This window comes from Podarcis vaucheri (assembly GCF_965113315.1).
Source record: "Podarcis vaucheri genome assembly, chromosome: 2".
NCBI classification, from domain to species: Eukaryota; Metazoa; Chordata; class Lepidosauria; order Squamata; family Lacertidae; genus Podarcis; species Podarcis vaucheri.
In genome coordinates this window covers 45,486,599-45,514,324 of record NC_138760.1, presented here as the reverse complement: position 1 = coordinate 45,514,324, position 27,726 = coordinate 45,486,599, and the positions used below count along the sequence as shown (strand labels likewise).

Here is a 27,726-nt window from a genome sequence, read left to right as displayed (position 1 = left end):
CTGTGATTTCAGGCAGCCCGGCTGCCTTTGCAATCTCCAGCAAAGCAGATTCCAGCTGCTCCTTAGCCATGGAAAGGTCACTGCTGGTGGCAACTGCCAGCTCCTGAGCTTCTGTGGTGCTGGCAAATATCTCCATGAGCTTTTCTAAAGGTTTCAGCTGGAGAGAGAGAACAGTCAGCAGAAGATCTATCTGGTATCTTAGCATCCATTTCACACACTACACAATATACAACAGGTGGGAGGATGGGAGGACAGAGTTTAACCATGATGCATGGGCTGTGCTGCCCTTTCTGAGCAAGGAACAGGATCACACAGTTTAGGCAGGAGGATTTAAGTTTAAGTAAATATCCTGCAGTGCTGCAAGGACACACACACACACACACAGAAAAAAAATTGCTGTGGTTTTTAGGGTAAAACCAATCTACTTCCTGAACTACAACCTGCAAACAATGCGATGCAAGTTATTCAGTATCCTTCCTTCTCTCACCCTTTGACCCAAGCCACTTTCTTAGCTATGCCAGTTTTGATTTATTTGCCATCAAAGCGTCTGCTTCTTCAAGACTGAAAACTCCTGGAACTTAAGGATCGCTCAGTAATCATTCCACAGAGCTATGCATCCAAGGCCCCAGGCCACACAGCTTTCCCTACCTTGAGAACTTCACGTAGTCTTGGCAGGTCACATTTGGTCCCAAAGTTAGCTTGGTAGATGTGCTCCAGGAGTGTCACCAGTACCGTGTGCTGGGAGTGCTCTGCCGTGCTCAACTTTTCAGCGACCGAGAGAAACTCCCCATCAACCTCTGAAGGGTTCAGCAACAGGACTGTTCTGTGGGGGTGGGGAATAGGTAAGAGAGAAGAGGCAGTAGGACGGCAAGCTGTTAACAGCCCAACTCAGAAATGGAGAGACTCAACTTTTATCTGTGCCTGGGGCCACAGATGACTTTCATAGTCTATGAGCTATTGGAGGGCAGGAGAAAAAATGCAGAGGCTCCATACTTCAATTAATTCACATCAAAGCAACAGCAGATGGCACAGTTTTTCTGTTTTTCTACACCCACTCCCCTTCTATGAACCAGCATGCTTAGAAAACATAGCCTGGCATTGTTGAGATAGCTAGCAGTTATAAGACTGCAGAGAAATAATCATAATCTACAACTAGCCCTCCCTATCCATGAACAACTGATAACCATATCATCTCTGATGGGGTGGTGGACTGAAAAGGGGCAGTTATAGACTTGTCTGCACTTCAGCAGACACACATCAATTTAGGATCAGACACAGGTCACTTCAGAGTCTGGGCTGATCCTGTACATATCCATTATGATCCCTCCATCCGCATTCCTTTCCCAAACTGTACCTATTTGAGGGGAACAGAGACCTGCTAACAACAAACCAAAATTCCCATGATTCTTTAGGGGAAGGCATGGCTGTTTAAGTGGCAGGATTCTGCTAGTGCAGTTGGGACCTACGATCTGTCAGGTCTCAAGCCTGCCTACAGTCACCCTACCACCACTGGTCTGGGAGCCATATCTTTTGTCTGGGGGGTTTCACAGCTACTCAGTAGTGATGGAAAGTCACTCTGCATACTCAGGGGACTATTTCATTTATCCTTCCTTCATATAGTCCAGGAATTTCCTCTGTTACCTAAAATAAATGCTGGGACTGAGCCCTGGTACAAGCCAAGCCCTGAGCAACAGGAGGCCCTGGGAAATTTAAAGGAGGACAATATCCCAAAAAGCTCCTTCCCTTTCCTAACCCACAGAAAGCAGTCATGATTTCTGCATGATACTTACACAATGGAACTCTCACAGCTCTTTGCAGACAGACCCTGCTCTGCCCTAACCAGCCTTTGAAATGAAATCCCTGTTAAAAGAAAGGGAAGGTTGTTAAAACACAGCGGTGGCATCTACTTCTCACTGAGACCTCACAGAACTGGTGGGCTCAGGTGGAAGAGACAGGTGAACCCCACGGGGGCAGGGGTGAATGGAAGAAGGAATTCAGGTTGAATACCACGCTTCACCATTATCTTCTTGGATAGGGTCTAACTCCCAAACAGTTTGACACACAGTGTTTTTTTTACCAACATTGATTTCCCCAAATGTGTAGAGCTATGCAGAAGAAAGAAAGAAAGCATATACAATTTGCTTGCAGCAGTGAAACAACCCATCAGGCCAATTGCCTCTCAGCAAATCTGTTGGACTGAAGGATCCACCATGCAAGGTGAGCAAAAAGCTTACAGCAGCTTTCCAAATTTCTCGGCCTTGGAGAAAGATAGCTTCAAGTCAGCCCACCAATGGAATTGGAAAGTTTTGCATTCCCCTGTTTAAGAGTGTTCAGCTACTGCTTCCTTTCAATAATTCACCACTGCGGAATTCTGTCTCTAGCCATTGCACATTGAGAAAGTGCTACCTACGCGATGTCCGCTACTCCAACAGTTCTTCCATGTTTCACAAATATTCTACCCATTTCCAGTGCAGCTTCTCCACCCTTGAAACAGTCCAGCTGAAGGACATGCACCCCACAGAGCAATTCTTACTTACCCACTCAAAAACTCTCTATTGCGTGTGGTCACATGATTTGCAAGAAAGCAATAAGGTAGTAACCAGGCCCATTTCACACTGGCAACATACATTTGAAGTGCATGGTGTCTCCGGGGTTTACACCTCACAGAGCTACAATTCCCAACACCCTTAACAAAGTACAGTTCCCAGGGTTTCTTTGGAAGGAAACCATGTGCTTTAAATACATGGTGTGGATGAGGCACATGTTTTTTAAGGCACCAGTAGCTACTGGGCCCCTGGGTATTTGCACCCTCGGGCATTTGACAGATAAATCAGATTAACGATTGGAGGCACAACATAATGAATAAACATACTGAACTCTCTCAAACTTCAGCTTTCCTAAGAACTCCAATAGTTCAATTTAAACTGTGATGATTTACTGAAAGTCTTATAGCAGAAGCAAGGAATTGGCAGCCTTAATGAGGAAATGAAAAAGAGACACCCTGTATTTCACCTCTAATGGCATTAATAGGCTCTTCCAAGGTAAATCTGACACTGAATCTGTTGCAGGTTGAAACACAATGCTGGGCACCCAGGCACTTTCTAAGAAAGCCTCTCCATTTAATTGGGGAAACTGCTTAATGAGGAGTAACAGAAGGCTGGCTGCCAGCATGGCCTAATTAAGAAGCTTCCACTGCATAAACTTTAAGAACCCTTATGAGTGCTGATAATCAACGGGAGCAGAGTCTAAGCTCATTAAGCAGAGGCTGCACCATAGTTCACGAGCAGAGACCAGAGGTCCCAGTATATCATATGGAAATTATCTGACACAGTTACCCATTCAAAGTCCAAGTCTACCTGAATGGATTCTCTGTTGTTACTGGAGCATTTCGATGAGCCATTCATCCCCTTTCAAGGGAAGCTGGAGGGTAGGAGAGCAATGGAGTGCAACCACATCCATTGTGTCAGGCAAATGACTTTGCACAAGAAACGTTCTATCCTTGGGTGGAAACCATGGGCTTATAAAAGGTCAGAGTACTGAAAGGAGCTCTCCAGCCTCTGGTTCAAATCCTACTTCAGAAGGGGGAACCTTAGACAAACCACTGTACTCCCATTCTTAATCCCTACAGGAAGATACTACCCTTGCTGGAATGTGTCCTCAAACTGAGATACTGCATGGCTGAAATGTAGCCTATTGTCCAAAGGATGACACTGCATCCCTTGTTTCACACTTCGTTTCTTCTTTCTTTTCACCTCGGGCCCTGCCTACTTTTACCAGCACTGGTATGTGGCCCTTGGAAGGTTGCCATTTAGGGAATTTTGCCCTTGGGCAGAAAAACATTCCCCACCCCTGATATAAAATGCTAAAAGAAGAGTGGCACCTTCCAGATTAAGAAATTTATAGTAGCACATACTTTTGTGTGCTGGGGCTTTATTTCAGATGTGGACAGTCCATCAGCCCACCTGGATTTCACTCGGTGGGTTAAAGTGCTTTCTTCTCTGAAAGCAATATACCGTATTTTTCGCCCTACAGGACGCACCGGCCCATAGGACGCCCCTGGATTTTTTTTGGGGGGGAATAAAGGGGAAAAAAATATTTCCACACCCCCCCCAGGCGCGGGGCTGGGGGCGGGGGAAGCCCGAGCATCCCCCGACCCCAGCCCCCAGAACGGGAGCCAGTGTGATGCCGAAGCTGTGCGCAGCTTCGGCATCGCTCCAGGGGGTTGCGCGGAGCTGCACCGAGCCCGGGAGCGCAGGCAGCTCTGCGCAACCTTTGGGAGCCCGGCGAGAAGCCAGGCTCCCTAAGGCTGCGCAGAGCTTTCTGAAGCCTCGAGAGGGAGAGGGGTCGGTGCGCACCGACCCCTATTGCTCACCAGGCTTCAGCAAAAGCCTGTATTCGCCCCATAGGATGCACACACATTTCCCCTTCATTTTTGGAGGGGGAAAAGTGTGTCCTATAGGGCGAAAAGTACGGCAAATGACTAAACAAGTCTGCCTTGGATGCTGAAATTCCTGTATTGCAGGGAGTTGAACTAGATGACCCCTGGGGTCTCTTCCAGCTCTACAATTCTATGATTCTATTAACCATTATTTGATGGGCCTTGTGTAAATAATCCATCCAATATAGTCTATAATGCATCTTGTTTCAGAACCAATACTGTTGATATGCAAGCACTGAGTAAGCTTCTTTCATCAGGATACAGCCTTAATGCTTTTACCCTATGTGCTGGCACCATTTGCACACCATGCAGCATGCCAGCAGGCTTATGGTGTGGGATGAAGCCACCACACTCATATAGGCATGTGCATGAAACACCCTCCAAAAATGTTGTGCTTGCTGTAGAGAGTGCCTCTACATGAACACATATGGCTATGAGTGTTTTAAAAATCAACTATCAGGATCACTGTCTTGACTATAATTGCATTGTTGGCAATAACCCTTGCCACGATGTATGCAGCCCACTCCAGTTCATAGCACAGTGTTAGCTTCAATGCCTATATGGCCCATAAATGTACTGGTGCAACTTTAGGTTTCTCAGTTATTCATCAACACCAAGCACCCCCCCCCCAAGAAGAAAGAGTCAGCACCACAGAGGGCTGAAGGAACCCTGCTGGGAGCAGACAATCTGGATCCCTACCTGGGGCTTTGAGTTCATTGCTGATGAAGGTCAGGAGCTCCTGGCAGATATTGCAGTAGGGCACAGGCCAGGTGAGGAAGTCACTGTACGTCCTCATGGCTCTCAGAAGGAAATCTGACTCTGAAGGAAAGTGTGGTGTCTATAAAGAAAATAGCAGTGGCATAAATAGACCAAGAAGTGGAGGCCAGCATCTCCTTATCTTCTTCCAGATTTAGGAATTCAGCAACTTTAACCATGCACATTTCCCACTGCCAGCTTCAGCTGCCAGCACTGTAATCAAGTTCCTTCAGCAAAATCCCCCCCGCCCCCCCCCCCGCCAAGGAAGCCATTGGAGAAAAAGAAGACGGGCTGATGCTACATGGGCTTAAGTTCGAGTTTCCCCTGCTGAGCAACAGTGCTGAATGCTTTGAGTGATAGCCCCAAAAGATGTGCACACACCACCAACAAAGAGGAAAGCAAAGCATCAAGGTGAAACCCAAAGTGTAATTTGACTTTGCTGTTAGTCATATAATGAAACGGAACAAATAAATAGTTTTTTTGGGGGGGTTCACACACATATAGAATTCATCAATGGATCCTTGCAGCACTCAGTTTGCAGTCAACAGTTAGAACTTCCTCTGTTGAAGAGTACCAATAATTGACATCAGGTGAGACAGAAGCTCTTTGGTGGTGATCAAACCGATCAGACAGTGTTACAAGTCAGCACACAATGAGCATGCATGTGTAAACCAGCACTCAGTATTTAGCTTGATAAAAATATCCCAACTACCAATGGTTCTCCTAAAAATCAGGAATACAGAGGTTGACCTGAGTCAGTAGGGAAACTCAAAGTTTAATCTATGTTTTAATTTTGTATGTATGAATTTCTGTGAGCTCTTTTGAGTCCTACATGGTGAAAAGCTAGATATAAATTTTTAAACAAAAACAAAAGGTTTTCTCATCAACTTTAACAGCCACAGAGCCAATGCCTTCAGCTATTCGTACCAGCCATGCTGGGACAACTTACACACATAACAGCTGAGCTGAAGAGCAGAGCCAGTGGAGCAAAGAGATCATAGTTGCATTTCTCTTGGACCTGCAGAGGAAGAAAAGAAAGCACAAGAGGGAAGTGAGATTCTGGTAAAACTACTCAAAGAAATGCTACCCAAACTGATCACCTGGAAGCTTTGGAGGAGAATTGATGTGTGACTTGACAAGATTGCTATTTGCTTCTCTCTAGGTAAAGTCTACTCTCCAGGTGTTACTTGTTGCAGTGGCAAGTCACTCCTCTATGGTGACTCTGAGCCCAGTCACATCATTCTTGGGTTCTTCAATCACCTTCTCCAAATGGCCCTCACATTTCAGAAGAGTGTCATGATTTCCTAGCCATTCTAAACAATTTTTTTCCCTTTTTGTATATAGAAGATGTGCCTGGCACACCTTAGTAAACATTCCTAACAATATGATTTTTTTTGATCCAGTGGTAGAATATCATTGGGTAAGCTGAGAGAGAGAGAGAGAGACAGAGAGAGAGAGAAGAGGGGGAAGTTCTCACACAGTTCCTCTTTATCAAGAAGAGAAACCAAGCAGCATTTCAGCAACCAAACATGGTATATTTGCATCTTTAGTCAGAACAGCTGCAAAGGCTGCAAGTTGCACAACAGAATACAACAGAAGCTGTGTGACAGGGTCTCAGTATCACCCTAGCACAGGTAAATTGATATCAAGATCTCCAGGTCAAATTTCTTATGCTGTGGTTTTCTTACGTAAGCCACTGGAAAGCAATAGTCAGACTGCTCAGCCAGTAGAGAGAATCATCCACTTTAAAATGTAGGACTCTGAATACTACTGCTGCTACTAATCATACTAATTTGTGGTGTGTTTTTTATTATGTGGAACTCAGCGTAGGGCTAAGTGGGGCATTGCATGAGTAGAATAAGGTCCACTTACTCAAGAAGACTTCCCCGCACTCCTCCTCACATGTGCCTCCTAAATTTGTTCTGGGGTTTCCCCAACTCTCTAGAGCAGATTTAGTGGGTGCAGAGGGGCACCGGGGGGGGGCAGAGAGGGAAAGTCCGATTGCACAAGGGGACCTTGGTCTGTGAACAGAACAACTTAGGTGCATCCTCCTCATTACTAATATTATTTATATCACTATCATTTTATTAATTATTACTATTTTATATTTTTTATAACTGAAGTATCTCCTAGAGAAGGAAGAGAGGTGGTTAGCTCCACGAAGAGGGGAACAACCCCTCTATAGCCCTTTCTGCTCTTGCAAGGCCCTATAATGATGCTGTGGCACATAGTACCTCTAAGTGCAGTACATTTTCTTCTTGCAGGCTCTCACCTGCTGCAGATTTGTGCATGTTGAGCCACAAGACTATTTTTAGGCCAAAAATTCCTCAGAATAGCCAGGGCAGGGCCTCCATTAAACCCGCCAGGAAGTTATACTGTCTGACAACAATTTAAAAAGAAAGGGCGGGGGGAAACAGCTTCTAACGAACGGGTTCACAGGAAAACCTGCTACATTCATTCCCTGGGCAGCAACCTTGCTGTGACCCTGTTGCAAACAAGAGTCCTGGAAAGCCTTTTGCATGCCACAAGCTGGGGTCTCCCTTCCTCAATTCCCCAGTGGCCTGCCATCACAATAGCTGGGAAACAATGGAGGCAGGGGAGCTCAGCCTGCCAAGCAGCTCCCAACATTCTGCCATGTGAGAGACAATTGCTCCCTAATGGGGAGGTGTTGGACAAAGCAGGAAGTAGGAAATCTCCACTTGACTCTGACAGTTGCTGACCCAGGTGTTCTAACTCATTCATTGTCCTCTTTTTCCCAGCAGTGAAATTCAAACCTCCAGATCCAGCATAACAGAGAGCGGAGCTGGGCTCAAGTCAACCCATGATGCTCAAGGACTCTGAATCCCATAGGATCCCATGCACAGTATCTGCATTGCCACATAAACAGCAAGGTCAACACCGGCTCAAGACATTCTGCTGCAGGGTGGGGAGGCAGGGGGGAGAAGTAATACAAATGGTGTCTTGTGCCCACTCCTTGCAGCAATGTGCAAAACAAAGTAACTGGCAAACTGCTGTCCTTTAAAAGTTCCCAGAGACTGCTCCTGAGGCCAGAGTGTTGTTTAGTCATTTAGTTGTGTCCGACTCTTCGTGACCCCATGGACCAGAGCACGCCAGGCACTCCTGTCTTCCACTGCCTCCTGCAGTTTGGTCAAACTCATGCTGGTAGCTTCAAGAACACTGTCCCACCATCTCGTCCTCTGTCGTTCCCTTCTCCTTGTGCCCTCCATCTTTCCCAACATCAGGGTCTTTTCCAGGGAGTCTTCCCTTCTCATGAGGTGGCCAAAGTATTGGAGTCTCAGCTTCACGATCTGTCCTTCCAGGGAGCACTCAGGGCTGATTTCCTTAAGAATGGATAGGTTTGATCTTCTTGCAGTCCATGGGACTCTCAAGAGTCTCCTCCAGCACCATAATTCAAAAGCATCAATTCTTCGGCGATCAGCCTTCTTTATGGTGCAGTTCTCACTTCCATACATCACTACTGGGAAAACCATAGCTTAACTATACGGATACCTCACTCTAAAAAAGGGGGTGAGGAACCTGAAGCCCTCCAGGGACTCCAACTTTCATCCGCCTCACCCAACATGACCAATGGTCAGGGATGGTGGGATTTCTGCTCCAGCAACATCAAGAGGGCCACAGGTTCCTTGTCGCTACCCTAAAGACATGCCTGACTCCAAGCAGGATTCAACCAACATCAAGTACAGGGGCAGGTTGGTTGGCTGGGGGTGAGATTACTGCTTGGTTTATTATTACCTGTAAAATACTAAACATTTAAAAAGTGGGACATATCCACTTATGTGTGGGTTCCCAGGGTGCAAAAGGGGGGGGGAGCAATTCTGTGAGTGACAAACTGACCTAAACACCAGATTCTGTTTCCAACATACAGAGCAATGAGTTACAAATGGCCACAAAAACTAGTGACTTCCTCCAGGACATGTTGATGCCATTTTGGAAAGAAGTACTCCCATTCCAAGGTATTGTGTGCATCTACTCTTTTGCCTTAAATTGTTTTAACATGTTGAAACACCATGCAGAGCACAGAACTTGGTCAAAGGCAAACTGAAATCAGCAGCAAGCTGGGCTGATGCACAAAGCAACCAGCCACTTTTCATGCTTATTTGTGCTAGAGGTATTCCAGATTCTTAGAGAGAGAGCGCGCACATCAGACTGAGCAAGAACTCCCTTTGTACAAATATTCTTTCCTCTTGCCCTCTTTGATTTACCTCTTGGGTCTTTTGCAAGATTTTCTCCAGAAGGATGAGGTAGTTCCCTGCATCACGACTGACCAACTCCTGGAGACTCCAACAATTCAGACAAAGCCCAGCTGCCAAAAAATGAAGAAACAGGTCACGTTCTGAGCATGGAACGAATTCCAGAGCACTCAGTGTCCTAATTGCAGAAGACAGATGTTCATTGAAATTTTGAGCTAGATGGGATATAGGCAAAATGAAAGAGATTCATGGACCATAATGAAAGATACGATATGTGTGTGGAGTAATTTTTAAAAAAAGATACAGTGCATGAGCTTTCTTTCTAAGTAGTCACCTACTATCTGGAACCCGTTCTTCAAGAGAGAAAATGTATTTACCACCTTATTAGGGATAAGAACAGCCTGGAATACAGCATTAGGGAAACGATGTATTTTTGACCTACACCAAGTATTTCCAGTTGTGGTTAATTCATTAGCCTGCAACATTTCCAACAAATCATGTGCACTAACTCTTAGGGTAGAGCTGCCTCAAAGTTTCCTATGGCAACATGTCCAAATAATATAAGCAATCCATAATATAATTCATTGAGTCCCTGAGGTGAAGCAGTAAAAGCAAAGAGCCATTGCAGCTCATAGACAATACTACTCCCCATCTTCTTCCTGCTACAGGATCTGTGGCAAAGTTTTGCATCTCTTTTGCATCTTTGCAGTTAAACTGCTGGTCCCACATGGAAGGATTCAAAGCGAGAAAGAGACACACACACTGATGCAGTGTGTGCAAACCACACAGGGATGGGCACCACTGTGGCATACAGGTTAATGTGGTTAGGACTGGGGAGACCCAGGTTCAAATCCCCACTCAAACATGAAGCTAGCTGGGTAGCCTTGGGCCAGTCACAGTCTCTCAGTTTAAATCAACCTCACAGGGTTGTTGTAGGGATAAAATGGAGGAGGTGGAGAGAGAAGCATGTGTCCCACCTTGAGCTATTGGGGGGGATTTAAGTATTAGAGAATAAGAATCTAAATGGTAGATAAGGGCTTGGCAACTTGGCAACCTCAAGATAATTCGAAGGATGCGGCTGTTACTTGTAATTGCTTTTAGAATGTTGTAACTTGTACTTGTGTTTAGATGTTTTAAATTATAATTGTTTTTAGAATGTTTCAATCTGTTTTTGCTTTGTTTTTGTTTGTACATTGTTTATCTGTTTGCTGCTCTGTTTGCTCCTTAGGGGGGAAGGGCAGGGTATTACGTTTCCGAGCACAATTCAAAGTGTTGGTGTTGACCTTTAAAGCCCTAAATGGCCTCGGCCCAGTATACCTGAAGGAGCGTCTCCACCCCCATCATTCTGCCCAGATGCTGAGATCCAGCGCTGATGGCCTTCTGGCGGTTCCCTCATTGTGAGAAGCAAAGCTACAGGGAACCAGGCAGAGGGCCTTCTCGGTAGTGGTGCCTGCCCTGTGTAACGCCCTCCCATCAGATGTCAAAGAGATAAACAACTACCTGACATTCAGAAGACATCTTAAGGCAGCCCTGTTCAGGGAAGTTTTTATTGTGTGACATCTTAGTGTATTTTTTGTTTTTGTAGAAGCTGCCCAGAGTGGCTGGGGAAACCCAGCCAGATGGGCGGGGTACAAATAAAAAATTAATTATTATTAATTCAATTATTATTGTAATTCATCATCATCATCATCATCATCATCATCATCATCATCATCATCATAGCAGGGTCAGCATGGAAGGCAAATTTCAGAGCAGCTGTCTCTTCCTTAACTTCTGGTACCTTGGTCCTCCCCCTCTGGTTTAGCAAAATAGTGCTAGATCAGCAACAGAGGAAATTGACACTGCAAGGCTGTATCCAGATGGCAACACACTGCAGCAGCACAGCTAAAAAAAGTTGGGTGGCAGCAGCACCCACATTTGTGGCTGGCAGCTTAAGATGAGCTTCAAGAGATGTTTTTCTTGGAACAGAAACAGTGAGTTCTCTTCTGAGGACTGCTTGCCTTCTCCAGCAAGTGCTGCCTGCGTAGGGTGGCACTGATGGTTAGCATTTCCTCTCTCAGTTCTCTGAAAGGCAAGGGCAGCTCATGGCTTGCAACCAGCAATTGCTGTGAAACATTACTGAGATGCTGTAACCACCATGGCTCCACGTGTGAGCTGCACATGCCCCATGCTCACCAAACCTTGGAGCAGGCCAATATAAAAATGTGAACCTATAAAGCTGCTTTCCATTGCATCAAGTGGTATCGCAGCACTTTCAAGTGTTGCATGGTGTAAAGTAAAGGTAAAGGGACCCCTGACCGTTAGGTCCAGTCGTGGCAGACTCTGGGGTTGCAGCGCTCATCTCGCTTTATTGGCCGAGGGAGCCGGCGTACAGCTTCCGGGTCATGTGGCCGGCATGACTAAGCCGCTTCTGGCAAGCCAGAGCAGCACACAGAAACGCAGTTTACCTTCCCGCCGGAGCGGTACCTATTTATCTACTTGCACTTTGATGTGCTTTTGAACTGCTAGGTTGGCGGGAGCTAGGACCGAGCAATGGGAGCTCACCCCGTCTTGGGGATTTGAACCGCCAACCTTCTGATTGGCAAGTCCTAGGCTCTGTGGTTTAACCCACAGCGCCACCCGCGTCCTCCGTTGCATGGTGTAAATGTTGCCAAATATCTTCCTGCCCTCCACTCTGTTGTAAGAAAGAGGTTGGAGCAAAAATCAAGAATATTGAGGCTCAACTCCCCCCCCCCATCCATAAAAGCCATGTTGAAAACTAAAAATTGAGGCTGTAGGATCAGTAAATTGGCAACATGGCTGCATAGCCCCAGTTAGCTTCAGACTTCTTTTGAAGCAACTTCGCAAGATTCCACTCCGAAGCAGCATCTTCCTCTGCTGCCCTTTGGAACTGGTTCTTGTGATAGCCCTCGTGCTTCTGAAAACATGTTCCATCATGTGGGGCAAGAGCTCAGCGCAATGCCCTGGTTTCCACACCACAGTAAGTCAGAGCATAGCTTAGCAAGACCACATGAGAATACTGGCTTCCGGAGATCAACATGCGCTCATTTGGCTCCTCTTCCCATGCTTTTTAGGTCAATGGAGGAAAGCAACAAAACCAAGGTTAGGCTTAGCACGTCTTCCAAACCCAACATTGTGGTTAAGGTCTCTCCACCTCAACCACAATCTCCTATAGTTTAAGGCCATGGTTAAGGAGGAGACACACAGCATTCGAGGTCAAACCTTGATGTAGCTGCTGCACTGTGCTGACCTAAAAAGCCCAGGGAGGAGCAGAGCAGCTGCAAATTCTTCCTTGGGAGCTACTGCATTTGCACTAAACCATGGTTTGCCTTAGTGTAGTGTGCTAATGTGGCCACTGTTCTACTGATACTAGAATATTTGGGAACATCTGTGATGTTCATCTTATTCCCCAAACTATCAATGAGACATTTTTTACTAGCAGGGGGTTGGTTAGGCTTTCAAGCTCTTTCACTAGGAGGAGGAAAAATCAAGAGAGTTTGGGTAAGAAGGAGGATTAACGTCAGTTCGTTGTTTAAATGTTGAATTGCTTCCCTTTTCATTGGTTAATAGTTTGACCACACATGAGCAAACATTGCTATTGCAATAAGAATCACTAAAGAGTGGGGGAAAGCCTCCAAATATATTTCAATAACAAACTGAAGAGGAAAGAAAAATCATCCTGGTATGGTGATGGGCTTAGTCCCTTACCAGTCCAAGTGCTAGCAGAGAAAGTGCTTCTGCTGAGGCCATGAAGGCACCTCTCCAGTGCATGGTGGATCCTGTCCTCTGTGCACGTCGTGTGCTGCATTTTAATTCATCTCCTGTAGATATAAAAAGAAGTCAGAGTTAGCCACACGCAAGTGGTAAACATAAATCAAACCCAGTTTTTAGAATCATAGAATCATAGAGTTGGAAGAGACCACAAGGGCCATCGAGTCCAACCCCCTGCCAAGCAGGAAACACCATCAGAGCACTCCTGACATATGGTTGTCAAGCCTCTGCTTAAAGACCTCCAAAGAAGGAGACTCCACCACACTCCTTGGCAGCAAATTCCACTGTCGAACAGCTCTTACTGTCAGGAAGTTCTTCCTAATGTTTAGGTGGAATCTTCTTTCTTGTAGTTTGGGTCCATTGCTCCGTGTCTGCTTCTCTGGAGCAGCAGAAAACAACCTTTCTCCCTCCTCTATATGACATCCTTTTATATATTTGAACATGGCTATCATATCACCCCTTAACCTCCTCTTCTCCAGGCTAAACATGCCCAGCTCCCTTAGCCGTTCCTCATAAGGCATCGTTTCCAGGCCTTTGACCATTTTGGTTGCCCTCCTCTGGACACGTTCCAGTTTGTCAGTGTCCTTCTTGAATTGTGGTGCCCAGAACTGGACACAGTACTCCAGGTGAGGTCTGACCAGAGCAGAATACAGTTTACTCCAATTTTTAGTTTACTCCAATTTTTCCAGTTTAGTTTACTCCAATTTTTCCAGTTGGTGTCTAGTCTGCTTCCCAATCTTCTTCTGCTCATGATCATGTAGGATTTTGAGATGCCAGAAAAAGGGAAACAGTTGCCTTCATTTTGACTCCTCACATAACCCAACAGGAAAGCTTTGCAACAAGAGGGTAAATGAAAATCCACAACTCTGCACTTCCTATACGTTCAAAAGGCATCAAGCTAAAAGAGAGGAAAGGATCCGCAGCTGAGCTGTGTTCTACCATGTCGTTGCTCCTGTTCATACACATCCTTTTTTTATACCAGGATTGGGGAACCTGTGTTCCTCCAGATGTTGTTGGACTACAATTCCCATCAACACCAAACAGAATGGCCAATTGAGCAGCTAGAACTCATGCAATCAGAATTTCAGGGCTACAAGAATCTTTGAAGTGACCTTTGAAGAGTCAATTTCCTTGCATTTTGACAGGAATCACTGCATCAAAGGGTTACCAATAACTTGCGCAAGTTAGACAAAGAGTACTTCCACAGGAGAGGTGCACCTAGGACAAGCAGCCAACATGCCCAGGTGGCTTAAAGGTCTCCATACACACACAACACAAGACCATCCTTCTATGGGCAAGTTTACCACTCTAAGATAGCACCAGTACAGAAGAGATTGTGTACCCAAAGGAGCTCAGGATAGAATAACTAGAAAAGGATATATGCATCCCCACGTTCTCTCAACATCTTAATCACATTTTCATGCAAATGTCAAGGAAAGTGGTGATTGAACAAGGGGCATGATTCACTCCCTGAAAGTGGCCTGGAAATAGTCTTCTCTTATGTCAGTTCCTTATGGGACACCACAAAGTGTGATCAGCAGAAGGCTTTCCTTCCCCAATTGGTCACGCACTGGCAGGAAGTCTGACCAGTCCTCATAGCAAATTTGGTCTCTCTCAAAACCCTGGGTTGTGCAATCGAGAACTGACAGCAGAGATGGGACAGGACATTCCCGTAATGTGCAAAAACCACAGGATGGAGATTCTGTTCCCGTCATCGTTTCCTAACACGATGCCACCAGAGACTCCTGCCTTTACAAATCAGGAAACGGCTTAGATTTCTATATAAAACTATATAATTATATTAAAGTCATGGCCATGCTCACAAGGCTATGCCTTACTTATAATTAGTCTGCATGTAGCTTTTTTGCTGCCAATTCCCTCCTCCCAATCCCACTTCTGCTATTTTACTGCTCTGTTCTACAGATTTTTGTAAAAGGAAAAGACAAGGCCCTGCATTGTTCTTTCCCCCTTCAGATCTTATGTTAATCTTTGCTTTTAATTGAATCAATAATATACGCACTACACACAGATTGCCAAAGGCTGTTAACGCCATATCTGAAGGTTTGGTGCACAATGAACCTGCAAGATCTGCACTGAACCTCTGTGTCATCTTCCACTACAAACAGAATCAGGCCTGGCTTGGGTATCATGTTGAACAAGTAGAGAAGCATTTGGCACGTGGCTTCCTGGGGGGGGGGGAGGCATTTTGCACCACACCGGCTAGCATTAGTCATACTTGTCATTGACATCATTTCAGGCCAAAAAATGGGAATGTGACAAATTATCAATGGGTGACTAAGTATAGTCACTGGCGGAGGAAGGGGGTGCGGTGGGTGTGGTCCACCCCAGGTGTCATCCCTGAGGGGTGTGACATTGCTGTCCTGTCCCCTGGGTTGCTCGCTGCAGGCAGCGCCCCCCCTGGGATGCTAGCCCCGTCCCTGGGTGCACAGCCTGTGCGCTGCTCCGGGTGCTGGAGCAGCTAGCTCCGCCTCTGAGTATAGTTCATACATCACCTAAGTGCGGTGGTTTCCATTTCTACCCGCCCACCTCTCATATCTATCCAGAGAAGACTCAGAAAGGCCTTATTTATACCTGAAGTGGATAGTTGTGCCTTGAGAAATAACTGCTCTGTAGTCTCCTCATTTCAAAGAGTACTGGAGCAGCATGGAACATTGTCAAAAATCTACAAACACCCCACTTCAGTAATGCGATCCATACTACATAGCACTGAAACCTATTCATCACATCTCCAGGTACAACCTGCAACATCAAAGAAGCCATTTAGAGCTGGGGTGTAAAGTGCTATAGACTCCAGCAAGTGCCTGGTTCATTCTAGGACTCAAAATTGGCAGGAACTCAATTCTGCTGCCAAATTCCAGCCAATGCAGAATTTGGCAGCATATATATTCCCAGCTAGTTACTCCCAGCACCATTCAGGGGTTACTAATTATTCATCAAGGGCAATTGGCCAGAGTTCATGTTGTTGCTAAGTTGAAAGCAACTGTCACCACTCAGTCCCTTTCTTTATAGCCCTATAGAGATAGGAAGAGTCACAAGCAAAACCAAGACAAGCTTATGCATCCCTTACTTAAAGAGATCCAGCGATGGAACCCCTTAGATATTTCTCACCTCTGTATTATATCTTTTTAAAGCTTTTGAAAAAAGCTGCTGGAGTAAAAAGAACTAACTAGGGGTTTTTTTTGCTGCAGGTTGTTCAAACCAAAGGGAGATTTATGTAGAGGGGAAAGGCATAAATTGGTAGTAGAGAGGTCCAGAAGGTGGCAACACTGAGAATGGGCCTTTTTGGCAGTGACTCCCTGTTTGTGGAATGCTCTCCCCAGGGAGGTTTGTCTGGCACGTTCACTATACATCTTTAGCTGCCAGGCGAAAATGTTCCTCTTCAACCAGGCCTTTGGCTAATTAATATTCTACAGCCTTTTAAGTAAGTGTGTGTGTGTGTGTGTGTGTGTGTGTTTTGTGTGTGTGTTGGGAGGGTTGCTTTTGTTTAAATTATTTTGGGCTACTGATCTTTGGATGAAGGGTGGTATATAAATTTAATAAATAATGATAATAAACAATAAAATAGTTGTTGCTATTATTACTACTGGGCCAAAATAAGCAGCTTACAACTATGCAATCAATACATAACTAAAACACACAACAATTCTATTGGGGCAAAAACCAGTTACAGGGGAAGTTCAGTTCAGGGGAATGCTTGCCTAAACCAGTGTTTCCCAACCTTTTTTGGGCAAAGGCACACTTGTTTGAAGAAAAAAATCTCGCGGCACACCACCATTACAGCCCCGTGACGTCAGCGCGCAGCGTCACGCCAGGAGGGACGCACGAAAGTGAAAGTTTTCAATTTTTTGCCCTCCCCCTTGCCGGGGAACCTCCAAGCTTTGGGGGTGGGGGGGAGGAGGCAGTGCAGCAAAGCGAGGGACTGAGGGACGGCGGCAGCTGAGGCGGCGGCGGCTGTTGTGGTGGTGGCGGCGATAGCGGGCGGAGGTGGCCGGCGGCGGCGGGGGAGGCGGCGGCGGGTGGAGCAGGAGGGCGGCCGAGGCCGGTGAGGGAGTAGGGTTGCCCGGGGCTTGAGGAGCCGTCGCCGGGAGTTGCTGCTGCTGTTGTTGCTGCTGCTGCCCGGACATGCCGGCCTCCTCCTCGTCCGCTGTCTCGCGCTCCTCCCTTTTGCACGCGCTGCCCCGCCGCCGCCCCATTGGCTGGGTCCTGTCAGCCGATCTTCCTGTGTGTGTGTGTGAGGGGAGAATGGAGAGAGAAACCTCGGCACCACCACCGCGGAGCCGTCCCCGGCTCGACGCGGATCCTCGCCGCCGCCGCCTCTCACCGCCCGACTCACCCGCCTCCCTCCCACGGCACACCAGCCAACCTCTCACGGCACACTAGTGTGCCGCGGAACACTGGTTGGGAAACACTGGCCTAAACAGGTGGTGCCTACAGGAGCCAGCGGAATGCCAATACTGATAGGGCCCCTCTTATTTCAGCAGGGACAGCATTCCACAACACCAGTGCCACCAGTGAATATAAGTTCAGGAATATAAAGGGAGGGAGAAGCCACTAAAGTGTCTTCTGTATAGGAAGTAGCCTCAAGGGTAGGTTCACACATATGCTTTCATTATTCCATCAAGTAAATATTTCCATGTATGAAACAGTCAGATAGTTCACACTGAGTACCACTCAAACAGAATACCCTGCTGGGCAGTGAAATGTCAAGACATGTATACACATGTGCAAAAAAGCATTAAGCGGGAGGAGGAATAAGATTGATTTTTATCTGTCTTACCCACCCACTTCCTGGAGATGGCAAGGGTAAAAAAAGGGAAAGTTGTGTCATATATGGTGTGAATGTCAATTAGCAAAAGCAGGTGGGGGAATTATCCTATAATAGTTGTTATTAGACAAGATCTATCCTGGCCCATATGTCTGCCTGGGTTAAACTACATGGGGAGCTTAATTCATCAGGAATATAGCCTTGTACATAGTTAAAACAACAAGAACCTTATATGCCAAAATATCGTGATTAGAAGTTATGCCTTCAAAAAGTGACACAAAAGACATGGGAATTTGTGCTTACAATGGAATTAATGCATTATATCAGAAAGAAAGAAAGAAAAATGTCAATGGTAGCATTCATAACAAAGGGATCTTGTTTTCTGAATATGAAAGGATTTGCTGCTTTCAACCACTCACCTAAGTTAATATTTGACTTTATTTATTTATTTCGTTTGGTTTGGGTTTTTTAAAAGAAAAGAAAACCACATGTGTGAGGAATATTATCTATCACCTTATAATAATAGAAATGAGTTATATTTTATGTTAGAAATTACTTGTATTTAGAAAAGATTGTGTTTTGTTGGTTTTCAGTTTCAATTTAATTTTTTTGCATTTACATTTACATTTCAAGTAGTTCTTACATTGAATGCCTAATGGATGGTGAGAAGAAGGAACATTGGCAGCATGACAAGTGAAAAATGGGTACTCCTGCAGAACTGTTGCAGAGCAGAATCTTGCTGATAAAGGCCCTATCTACAATTCACTTATACACGCTGATGATAAAAAACAAAACAAGGAAACCAAAATGGTACAACATAGGGCGGGTTTCAACTTTCTGAAATCAGCTAAATCAAAAGGGTTCAAAAGTCACCAAAAGGCTGGTAGAGAACAGAATGATGCCTTATATTACAGTGGTATCTGCTATCATACAAGTGTCCCTAGAAACCCAAGGGAATGTTATGCCTGATTCAAGTTTTTAAACAGTTGCTTGGTTCTGGGCAAGGAAGAACAATGTCCATACAAGCAAGCTTTCCTGAACCAAAAGATAAGCAAGGGTTCCTCCAGATGATCTTTACAGCTTTCCCAGCTTTATGAATAAGTCTCTGCTACAGGTGTCTACTCTGCATTGTTTTTAAAACACTTTTGTTATATTTTTGTGCTGCTTTTAAAAGCTGTTTTTATTTTATCCTGCACATCACTCTAAGACACATGTGTGGAAGCCGATTAATAATAATAATAAAGTCATCCTGATCTGCTTGTACAGATGTTACATTGTATCCAGTCTTTTTAAACATTCTTTCCCATTAGTTTGTAGGGATATTATACGACAATGAGCATTCAAGCTGCATTCATCGTTATTTGCTTGTGTCTTCATGTTAACCATTTGTTCATTCCATACTTTCCAGTGCATTTCACCATTACTTTCCCAGCTGCAAAATATCTGTTTCTTTCTTTGTGCTGGGGCAACAGAATGCTTTAATCCTCTTCAAATTGCATAAACCCACTATATTGCAATTATATGCAATATAATGCCATTACCAAGCAAATTTATTGAAAGATGGGTCCTGTTCATTGAATTTAGGAATCACAAATGAAACACCTCTTTATAATTTGTTCACACAGCCCAGGGCCTCCATACACACTGTCCAGGCTTGCACCCTGGAGAGTTCACTTCAGAGCTGCTAACACAGCAAAACAATGCAGGAGGCTGCAGTTATGAGTTACCAGTCTCTGCAGCCACAGCAGGCGCTGTGATTCTCCATCCCTGGAGGCACATTCCAGTCTCTCTCAAGGTAGTTGGATGCCAGCGACAATTTTAATTTTCTTTCACACTGAAATCACTTCTACATGTTCTTTTTTTAAAAAAAAAAAACTTTTCCTTGCTATTTACTTTTTATTATTGAACTGTTTTTTTAATGCATAAACTCTAATTTCCTGATATGTGCTTGAATTGCTCCCACAACTCAATACTGACATTCTAGAGGCGTCCAGGTTCCCTCTCTACTCAAACCCACCTCTTTTTCAGCCACTGGTGTGCAATGAGCTAGGTGTGGGTAGTCAAGTAACAGCGGTGGACTCATTCCCAGAGTCGTTCAGTCGGTGGGAGATTATGCTCAATCCCAAAAATGTAAGACGCTAAACATGACTAGCCTGAAGAGCTAAAGAAAGAGATTACCCAAGGTTTAGCTCTTTGTGATCCCACTCATGCAGAAACTCCTGAATAATGAGGGCCAACAAGTATTCTTGGCTACTGTTCAACAATTGATGGTTTTCTTTTCCCTAGGAGATTTGACCCCCCAAAAATCTAAGCCTTTTCCAGGGGCAACATAAACACACCTTTGTATGTAGATTGACATTTGCTTACCACAGTCACATGCATACAGAACTCCCCTAGACTAGCTGTTCTTTTAATATTTCTATTTTTTTGCAGAGTATGCACACTCAAGAGGTTTATGATAAAGTAAGTTCACAAGTCTAAAGTCACATTAACAACCAGTAAATGCGTCAACTGATTAACATTCTTCCCTAAAGCAGGACTGGCTCACGGACAACCATGTTTTATGAACCGCACTCAAAGTACAGCCAAAGCATGTACTGGAGGATGGGGGGCAGAAATGAGCAGCTTTGGCATTGAACCCAAGAAAGCATCGCCATTGCTTATGGTGAATAGGCCATTGGCCTACACAAAGAAGACTCCTGGGGGCCACTACATTGATGCTGATTTTTCATTAAGTAACATTATTATGACATGATAGGCCTGCCATTCTGAAATGGAATAGTTAGTCTGCTGGATAACACAGGGATTCTTAAAGGGATAGGCCTCCTATTAAAAAAAACTGACAACAGAAGTCTTAATTCTCCTCTTATCTTTGAACTACGCACTCCCTATAAACTAGCTGTGACTAACCTGGACTCCAGCTTCCATCAATCCCAAACAGCATGGTCAATAATCAGGGATGATGGGCATTGTAGTGCAACAATATCTGGTGGGCCAAAGGTCAGTTATCCCAATACAGTGGTACCTCGGGTTAAGTATTTAATTCGTTCCAGAGGTCCGTACTTAACCTGAAACTGTTCTTAACCTGAAGCACCACTTTAGCTAAGGGGGCCTCCTGCTGCTGCTGCACCGCCGGAGCACGATTTCTGTTCTTATCCTGAAGCAAAGTTCTTAACCTGAAGCACTATTTCTGGGTTAGCGGAGTCTGTAACCTGGAGCGTATGTAACCTGAAGCGTATGTAACCCGAGGTACCACTGTATAAACCATGATGATTAAATAAATATACTTCACTCACAAAATATATTTTTTAAGTAAAGAAAGAAAGAAAAGAAAGTAGAGGGACTGAGCTTATTTCTAAATTGCAGCACTGGAAACCCATCTTCTGGTCAGAGATTTACTTGGAAGAAGCCATAACAACCACAGTCAAAGCCTTGCCATTTATCCCTGCTCTTGCAAATTTAGCTATCGGAAGCAGTATTTTCCAAGTCTAGACTCCACAGCATCAGACTTGCACATGATGAATGCAGTCTATTTCCTAATTACCTAGAGTATGTTTTTGTGTGCATATAAAGTTCACTGTCATTAAGTGAATTGAAAGAGGAAACAACAGGAAGGAGAACATGGCTAGGGAAGATATCACCACTGCATAAATTCCTTCTGCTGAAGGTAAAGCAGAACAGAACAGCAAGGCTTCAAAACTCCATACTGGCGATTAAAAGTATTAGCTCAAGGTTCAGAATCAAGTATCTGGAAACTGCAATCTTGACAAACCAGGTGAATAGTGCACATGTGTGAAGAGTGTGTGCTACCTTCTTACAATTAGCAAAGGTCAAACCCACTAAGTAAGAGATACTGTTGATCCTTCTCTATGAAAGCAAACTGTATGGTCTCTAATGCCAGGGTGAGAAACTTTTTTCAGATCACAGACCACACATTCCCTTCCAGGGGGCACCTGCCAGTGGTGGTTCAGGCCAGAGGAAGAAGTGGGCAGAGCAACACAGCCACTCTTGCATTTGTACAGTAGGCTACATTCCAGCTACACAACACTCAATGGCTTCTATATAGCAGGGATAGTCAATGTGGTGCTTTCCTGATGTTGCTAGACTACAATTCCCAGCCTGCATGTTTTGGGGGCAGACATACAGTACTACTTTGTTTCCAGTTGATGCATATCCTGCAGCTTCCTGCTGAAATCTTGAAACTTGTCGTACCACAAATGTTTCAGGTGTGTGTTGCTTTGAATGCACTACAGTGCAAGAGTGCCCCTCCCAATGGCAATAATGCAGAAACACTGGGCAACCATCTCAGACCAACTAATAAAGTAGACTGATAGGTGGGTGGTCCAACATAAATATTTAACTAATGCAGTATTATTGTATCAATGACATGTTGAAAAAACAAAATGAACAGCAATTTGGAGGGGCCCTAACACTGAATTGTGCCTAGAGAAAACACAACAAAAGTCACCATTGTTGACAAGGGCTAGAATAGCACCTACTCAGGAAAGTATTATTAATATAACACTATATTTGGGGTGTGGGTGTGTGCTGAGGAGCTATTTTAAATTATAACCCAAATGCATGAGATGAACAACTTTTGCACATGCATGTATTAATCAACTTTTAAAGAAGCATCCAGAACACAAATCTTTTGGTTCACAATTCCTGGACTAATTTTGAGCTCTTTTGCTTTAAAAGTGAAGTGAGGGAAATGCACAGAAAGCTGTTTTGCCCCCCTTTCCCTAGCCCAGGACAAAAGTAAGGCACTGGGCCAACCGAGAAAGACTAGTCAAGGTGCAAATAAGAGACTGTTCATCGCTAATCCACAGCATGGTCCATGGGGGTTGAGGGAATGGATAGGCCCCATCCTGCAAGCAGGAGACTTTAAAATAAAAAGGGACAGGATCCTTGAAACATCTCGATATGCTTTTGCCTGCTCAAACTAGACAGAGCAGTGCTACAATTGCCTTTTATTCCCACCCGCCACCAAATGGCCATCAGTCAAGATTGAAAAACCATAGGAGGCCAAAAGAGGAACCCTGAACTGTATAGCCTTTTGAGAAAAACATTCTCTCTAGATTCTCTGTAACAAGCTACTGAACTGAAGATGGTAGTTCCAAAGAAACTGACAAATGTGGAACTAAGATGTTAGGCTTTTGACCACAACACACACTCACCCCCCCCCTCTTCCCCTTACCTGTTGGCAGTCCGTCTTCAGTCTCTACTAGGTTATTGCTACTGCAGACACATTAAGGAGAGCCTAGGTTTTGCTTTGTTTTTTTTGCCTCAAAGCAAACCAATTAAACCGAATATCTCGATACAAACAAGGCTTTGTTTATTGCCCTGAGAGGCAGGCTTTCAGTGCAATCACTCTTCTGTTCTTAAATACAAAGAAACGCGTTCATCTCTGGCATAGACTCCATTCACATCAATGGTTTATTACTAGGATTTAATGTGGCTCCAAAGACACACGGTAATGAGAATATAAGCACGCTGGTGAGATCCCTTCACCTCTCACTGGCCTGCATTTATTAGGAACAAGGACAAGGCGTACAAAATGGGTATCGTTTGGCTTCAGGGACTGCTGAGAGGTTTTCGTGATTAAGCAGCATCCAAATAGTGTTAAATAAAATCAGGAAAGAACTGGCAATAGTGGAAACGCCACCTTCTCAATGCTGTTGCACAAACTCATTGATCTGAACAGAGCATACACATATTGCAAATACCATATGCAAATCTGTTCCAGAATCCAACCTGAAAGGAGACTTTTCGAAAGCTAGAATGAACATTAGTGGACACTGTAGCAGCTTTGGCAAAGAAGAACAGCTACGAGATATATTTCCAGTGACACAATTTGTTTCATTCATGTGCCTGCACCTGCGATGCCACCTTCCAACTAGCACAATAACAAGTATGCTCGGTGGGACAGGGCCCCACTTTTCCTCCTCCCTTCCAATGCCATTTCCTTTTGTGCTTCACCTTTTAGATTGTAAGTCTGAGAGAGTAAGGAGTATGATGCTACTGATATATGTTAAGCTGCTCTGGGAGCTTTTTTCCTGAATCATGGAGTGGAAGTATTTTAGCTTTGATTCCTGCATTGCAGGGGGTCAGACTAGATGGCCCTTATAGGATTCAAACAAGCAAATAAGCGAAGGGTGAGGATGGGTGCCAGACCCCACCATTCAGACTTTGCAGCATATGCACAATGTTGAGCAAATACAGCTGTGCTTCATGGATCGTCCTCTGTTGGCTTTGGCAGAATAGGCAATGTCAATAGTCTTCAAGGAAGACACTTCCAAGTTCAGGTTGCATTGTTCTCTTCACGGAAAGAACCTCCTTCTTGCTTTCCCATGCAGGCATTCAACCCTTGCCTCCCAACTCTCCATGGATCAGGATGCTTGACCAAGCCAATTTAATTTACTGGATCAGGATGCTTGACCAAGGCAATTTAATTGGCTTGAAGGCCACTAGAAGGAATTAACTGGGAGGGAATATCTAAAGCAGCCTTCTCCAAGCTGGTGCCCTCCAGATGGTCTGGACTACAACTCCCATTAGCCATGGCCAGCTTGACTGGGCTGGCTGGGGCTGATGGAAGCTCAGGTCCAAACCACCCAGAGGCCACCAGGCAGCTGATCTATGAGATTTTCAGCAAGACTATTCAAAACCTTAATCTAAAGACCTATCCTACAAGGTTGCTGTCTCTCCCCAAACCTACACTGAAAATTCCTCATTCTTTCTGTACAGCCTCATTCACATTTGTAACCTTGTTATAATATAATAAAATAATAATAATATAGTAATAATAAATAATAATAATGATAATTGTTGTTGTTATTTTTAATTTATATCCCACCCATCTGGCTGGGTTTCCCCAGCCACTCTGGGTGGCTTACAACATATAAAACACAACAAAACATCCAACATTAAAAAAAACAAGATATCCTATACAAGCAACAAACAGACCAATAAAACAATAAAATCAATAACAATAATAACAAGCAGTTTACAGTTATACCCAAATTAAAGTAACCGCCAACCCCAACTAAACATTTAACCAACACCAACCCAAGAAAAATGAAACAGAGGAACCAAAATTAGAACCATTTAAAACATTTTTAAACATTTTAGCCAGTTGCCCCAACCCAAGAGTTGTTCCAACAATGTCCCAGTGGCCTCTTTTAGCTGTTCAGGGTGAGTAGTGAGCCCCGAACCCTAGGCCAGGTGGAAATGGGCCTTTCAGCAGGGAGCAGGTCTTTCTTCCAGCACTCAGGCACCATGCTATCAAGATTTTGAAAAACATAAAACCTTTGAACAGTATTTACTTCACCAGCACACGCCATAAGCACATCTGAAACCACCCGGGGTGGTGCAAACATAGTTGTGGCCAATATAGGAAGGATGAGGCTTACAAGAATTTCTTAGAAATGCAGTGCACTGTGAGACACATACTTCTGCACTCACGATCAGTTTTATCCTCATGTTTCCTTTTCTCTCACTTGAAGAAGAAAGAGGAAATGGTTGAAAACTAAACAAATCTTATACAAGACAGAAAAAAATATAGCTCGCTCCATTTGCAGTAACAATAATGACCTACTTATCAGTGTGGGCATAAAAGACAGGAAAAGATTATAGAAAGTGAATTATGAAGTAGATCACTGCAGTCTTTTTTGTTCTGGGAGTTGAATTGCAAGGCTCAGAGACATTTGGGGGGAATACAGTCTGCAGGCAGCTGCAGCCTCTGTCACCAGAACCAGGTTGAGCATGGCTGGTTCACCACCCCAATGGAAGGGTGAAAGACCATCATCATCTGGTAAGGTTACCGTGTGTGAGCACACACACCTGCACAAATGCATGCACACATATGCAGGCAGGCCAGTAGGCACCTTGCCAAGGATCCCCTGAGAAAATCCAGTCCACATCCAGTACATTATTTGCAGTGCAAGCACCATCAATTAACTTTGCTCAAGCTTTGAGAAAGTCTAACGTATGGATGAATTCCAGCTTTGCAACCTCTTGCATTATTCCACATCTCAAACTGCCCAGAGACCTTAAGATCAGAGACAGAGTATCCACAGAGCCCCAAATGCTCTGTTGTTGTTCCTGTGCACTCAGAGTCTTAAATATGCTCCTTTAAACACACAGGGACCAAAACAAAGCAGGAAGTTTGTTTACTAACATGCAAGTGGATTTACTCTTTCACAGATGGACCGATAACCACTATCCTGGCAATATCATTACAAATGCCAAAATACATATATGTGTAGGTCCTCTAAATTAACACAAGCCCAAATCAGATGATACATCTCCCCTGGTCCAGCCCAGAGCATGGAAGGGAGAAAGCATGCGCAGCTGCTCCACATGCACCGTGTGTGTTAGCCCTGCCTCCTCCATATGAATTGTGTGAATGCCACCTAACCATCTTTCAGCCAACAAACTTGGGTGAAAAGTCATATGGACCATTTGCTATGTGAAAGGAGGAACTCAACCACATGATTTGCAGCTGTGTGTGTTGAACTGTATGCACAGATGTCAGCATTTGTGTGTTCTGTTCCCATGTGTAGCTCAGTGTTACGAGCATCTGCTTTGCATGCCCTGGCATCTTCAGGTAGGTGGCAAATATCTTCCATCTGAAGCCCTGGAGAGCTGCTACCCATCAGTGTAGAAGACAATAATGTGCTCTGACTCAAGGCAGATTCGTTTGTGCATATGGGGATGGAAAAGGAAGGGCTGGCATACTAGGAGGAGTTGTGTGCACTCCCCCCCCCCCCCGTCCTCCTTGAGCTGAATCGGGGAAGACATATCCAATGCATTGCACATATTGCCACAAAGCAAAAACAGAGCAGTCCTTATGCAAGAGGAAAAAATGAGTGCAACTTATCCCAAGGAAAGAATTGCAAGAATTAAGGAATGGGCACTGCTAGTCAACAGGGAGTCTCATTCTTAGGTGTAACCCCTTGGCTACAAAGGAAAGTTTGCCTCCTATATCCATGTGCTCCTTCAAAAACTGAGTTCTAACATGGAATGTTAACTCTTTGATTCGATGGCACCAGAGCCAGATAGCATGGTTATTTATGCATTGCCAAAAAAGGTGAAAAAGACAAAATACATCACCAAAAAATGTGTTGAATTATGTCTGGACATAAATCTAAATTAGCCACACCCCCTCTACTTATCATTCTGTGTGTCATGCCTGAAACCAACAGGTAACAGTATTGACCTCTTTCACAGAACTGAAGGAATTAATGTTTGCCAATGGCTTTGTAATTTTAATGTGCTACTAAAACACCAGTTTAACTGATCATTAATAAACTCAGGTGTAAAGGGAAAGGAAAGATTCTGGAATCCAGAATTCAAGGTTGTTAGGGGGCTCATTTTGTTTTGTTTTGTTTTAAAAAAAACTTGATTAAAATGTTATGGGTTATTTGAATAAGGGTGTCTTGCAATAGCTTATTTCATCTGTGAACAACCAGGATGGGAGATGATCTTACTGTTGGGGTCTGGGTCTGGAAATGTGTTTCAAAACTGTGTAGGCATGAACATTTTTGAAAGGAACTAGAAGCTGACCTCATTACCGTGCAAAAAATTCTTCATGAAATTGTTTGTGAAGCTGACAAATGTGGATTAAACTTTTTTTTAAAAAAAAGAAAACAAGCACAAACAATTTTAAAGAGGTTGCATTTAACCCACAAGAACCACTTGTTGTAACCAGAGCATCCTGCCATGGGTACCTCAGAAGCAAAATATGGCCAAATCATCAACCCATG

At 44.4% G+C, this 27,726-nt stretch overlaps 1 protein-coding gene across 4 annotated transcripts in view; it reads right to left on the bottom strand.

The window, feature by feature from the left end:
• The window catches only part of PIK3R5 (phosphoinositide-3-kinase regulatory subunit 5), a 60,525-nt gene that overhangs the window by 13,061 nt on the left and 19,738 nt on the right, over nucleotides 1-27,726 (bottom strand). For all 4 annotated transcript variants that reach the window (XM_082213825.1, XM_082213828.1, XM_082213826.1 and 1 more), the window contains exons 2-8: nucleotides 13,114-13,226; nucleotides 9,418-9,518; nucleotides 6,144-6,212; nucleotides 5,138-5,276; nucleotides 1,791-1,860; nucleotides 649-823; nucleotides 1-157 (exon numbers count right to left, since the gene is read on the bottom strand). In XM_082213825.1, the coding sequence (XP_082069951.1) occupies nucleotides 1-157; nucleotides 649-823; nucleotides 1,791-1,860; nucleotides 5,138-5,276; nucleotides 6,144-6,212; nucleotides 9,418-9,518; nucleotides 13,114-13,213 (811 nt within the window). In that variant the 5' untranslated portion in view covers nucleotides 13,214-13,226. The remainder of the gene's footprint in view (nucleotides 158-648; nucleotides 824-1,790; nucleotides 1,861-5,137; nucleotides 5,277-6,143; nucleotides 6,213-9,417; nucleotides 9,519-13,113; nucleotides 13,227-27,726) is intronic.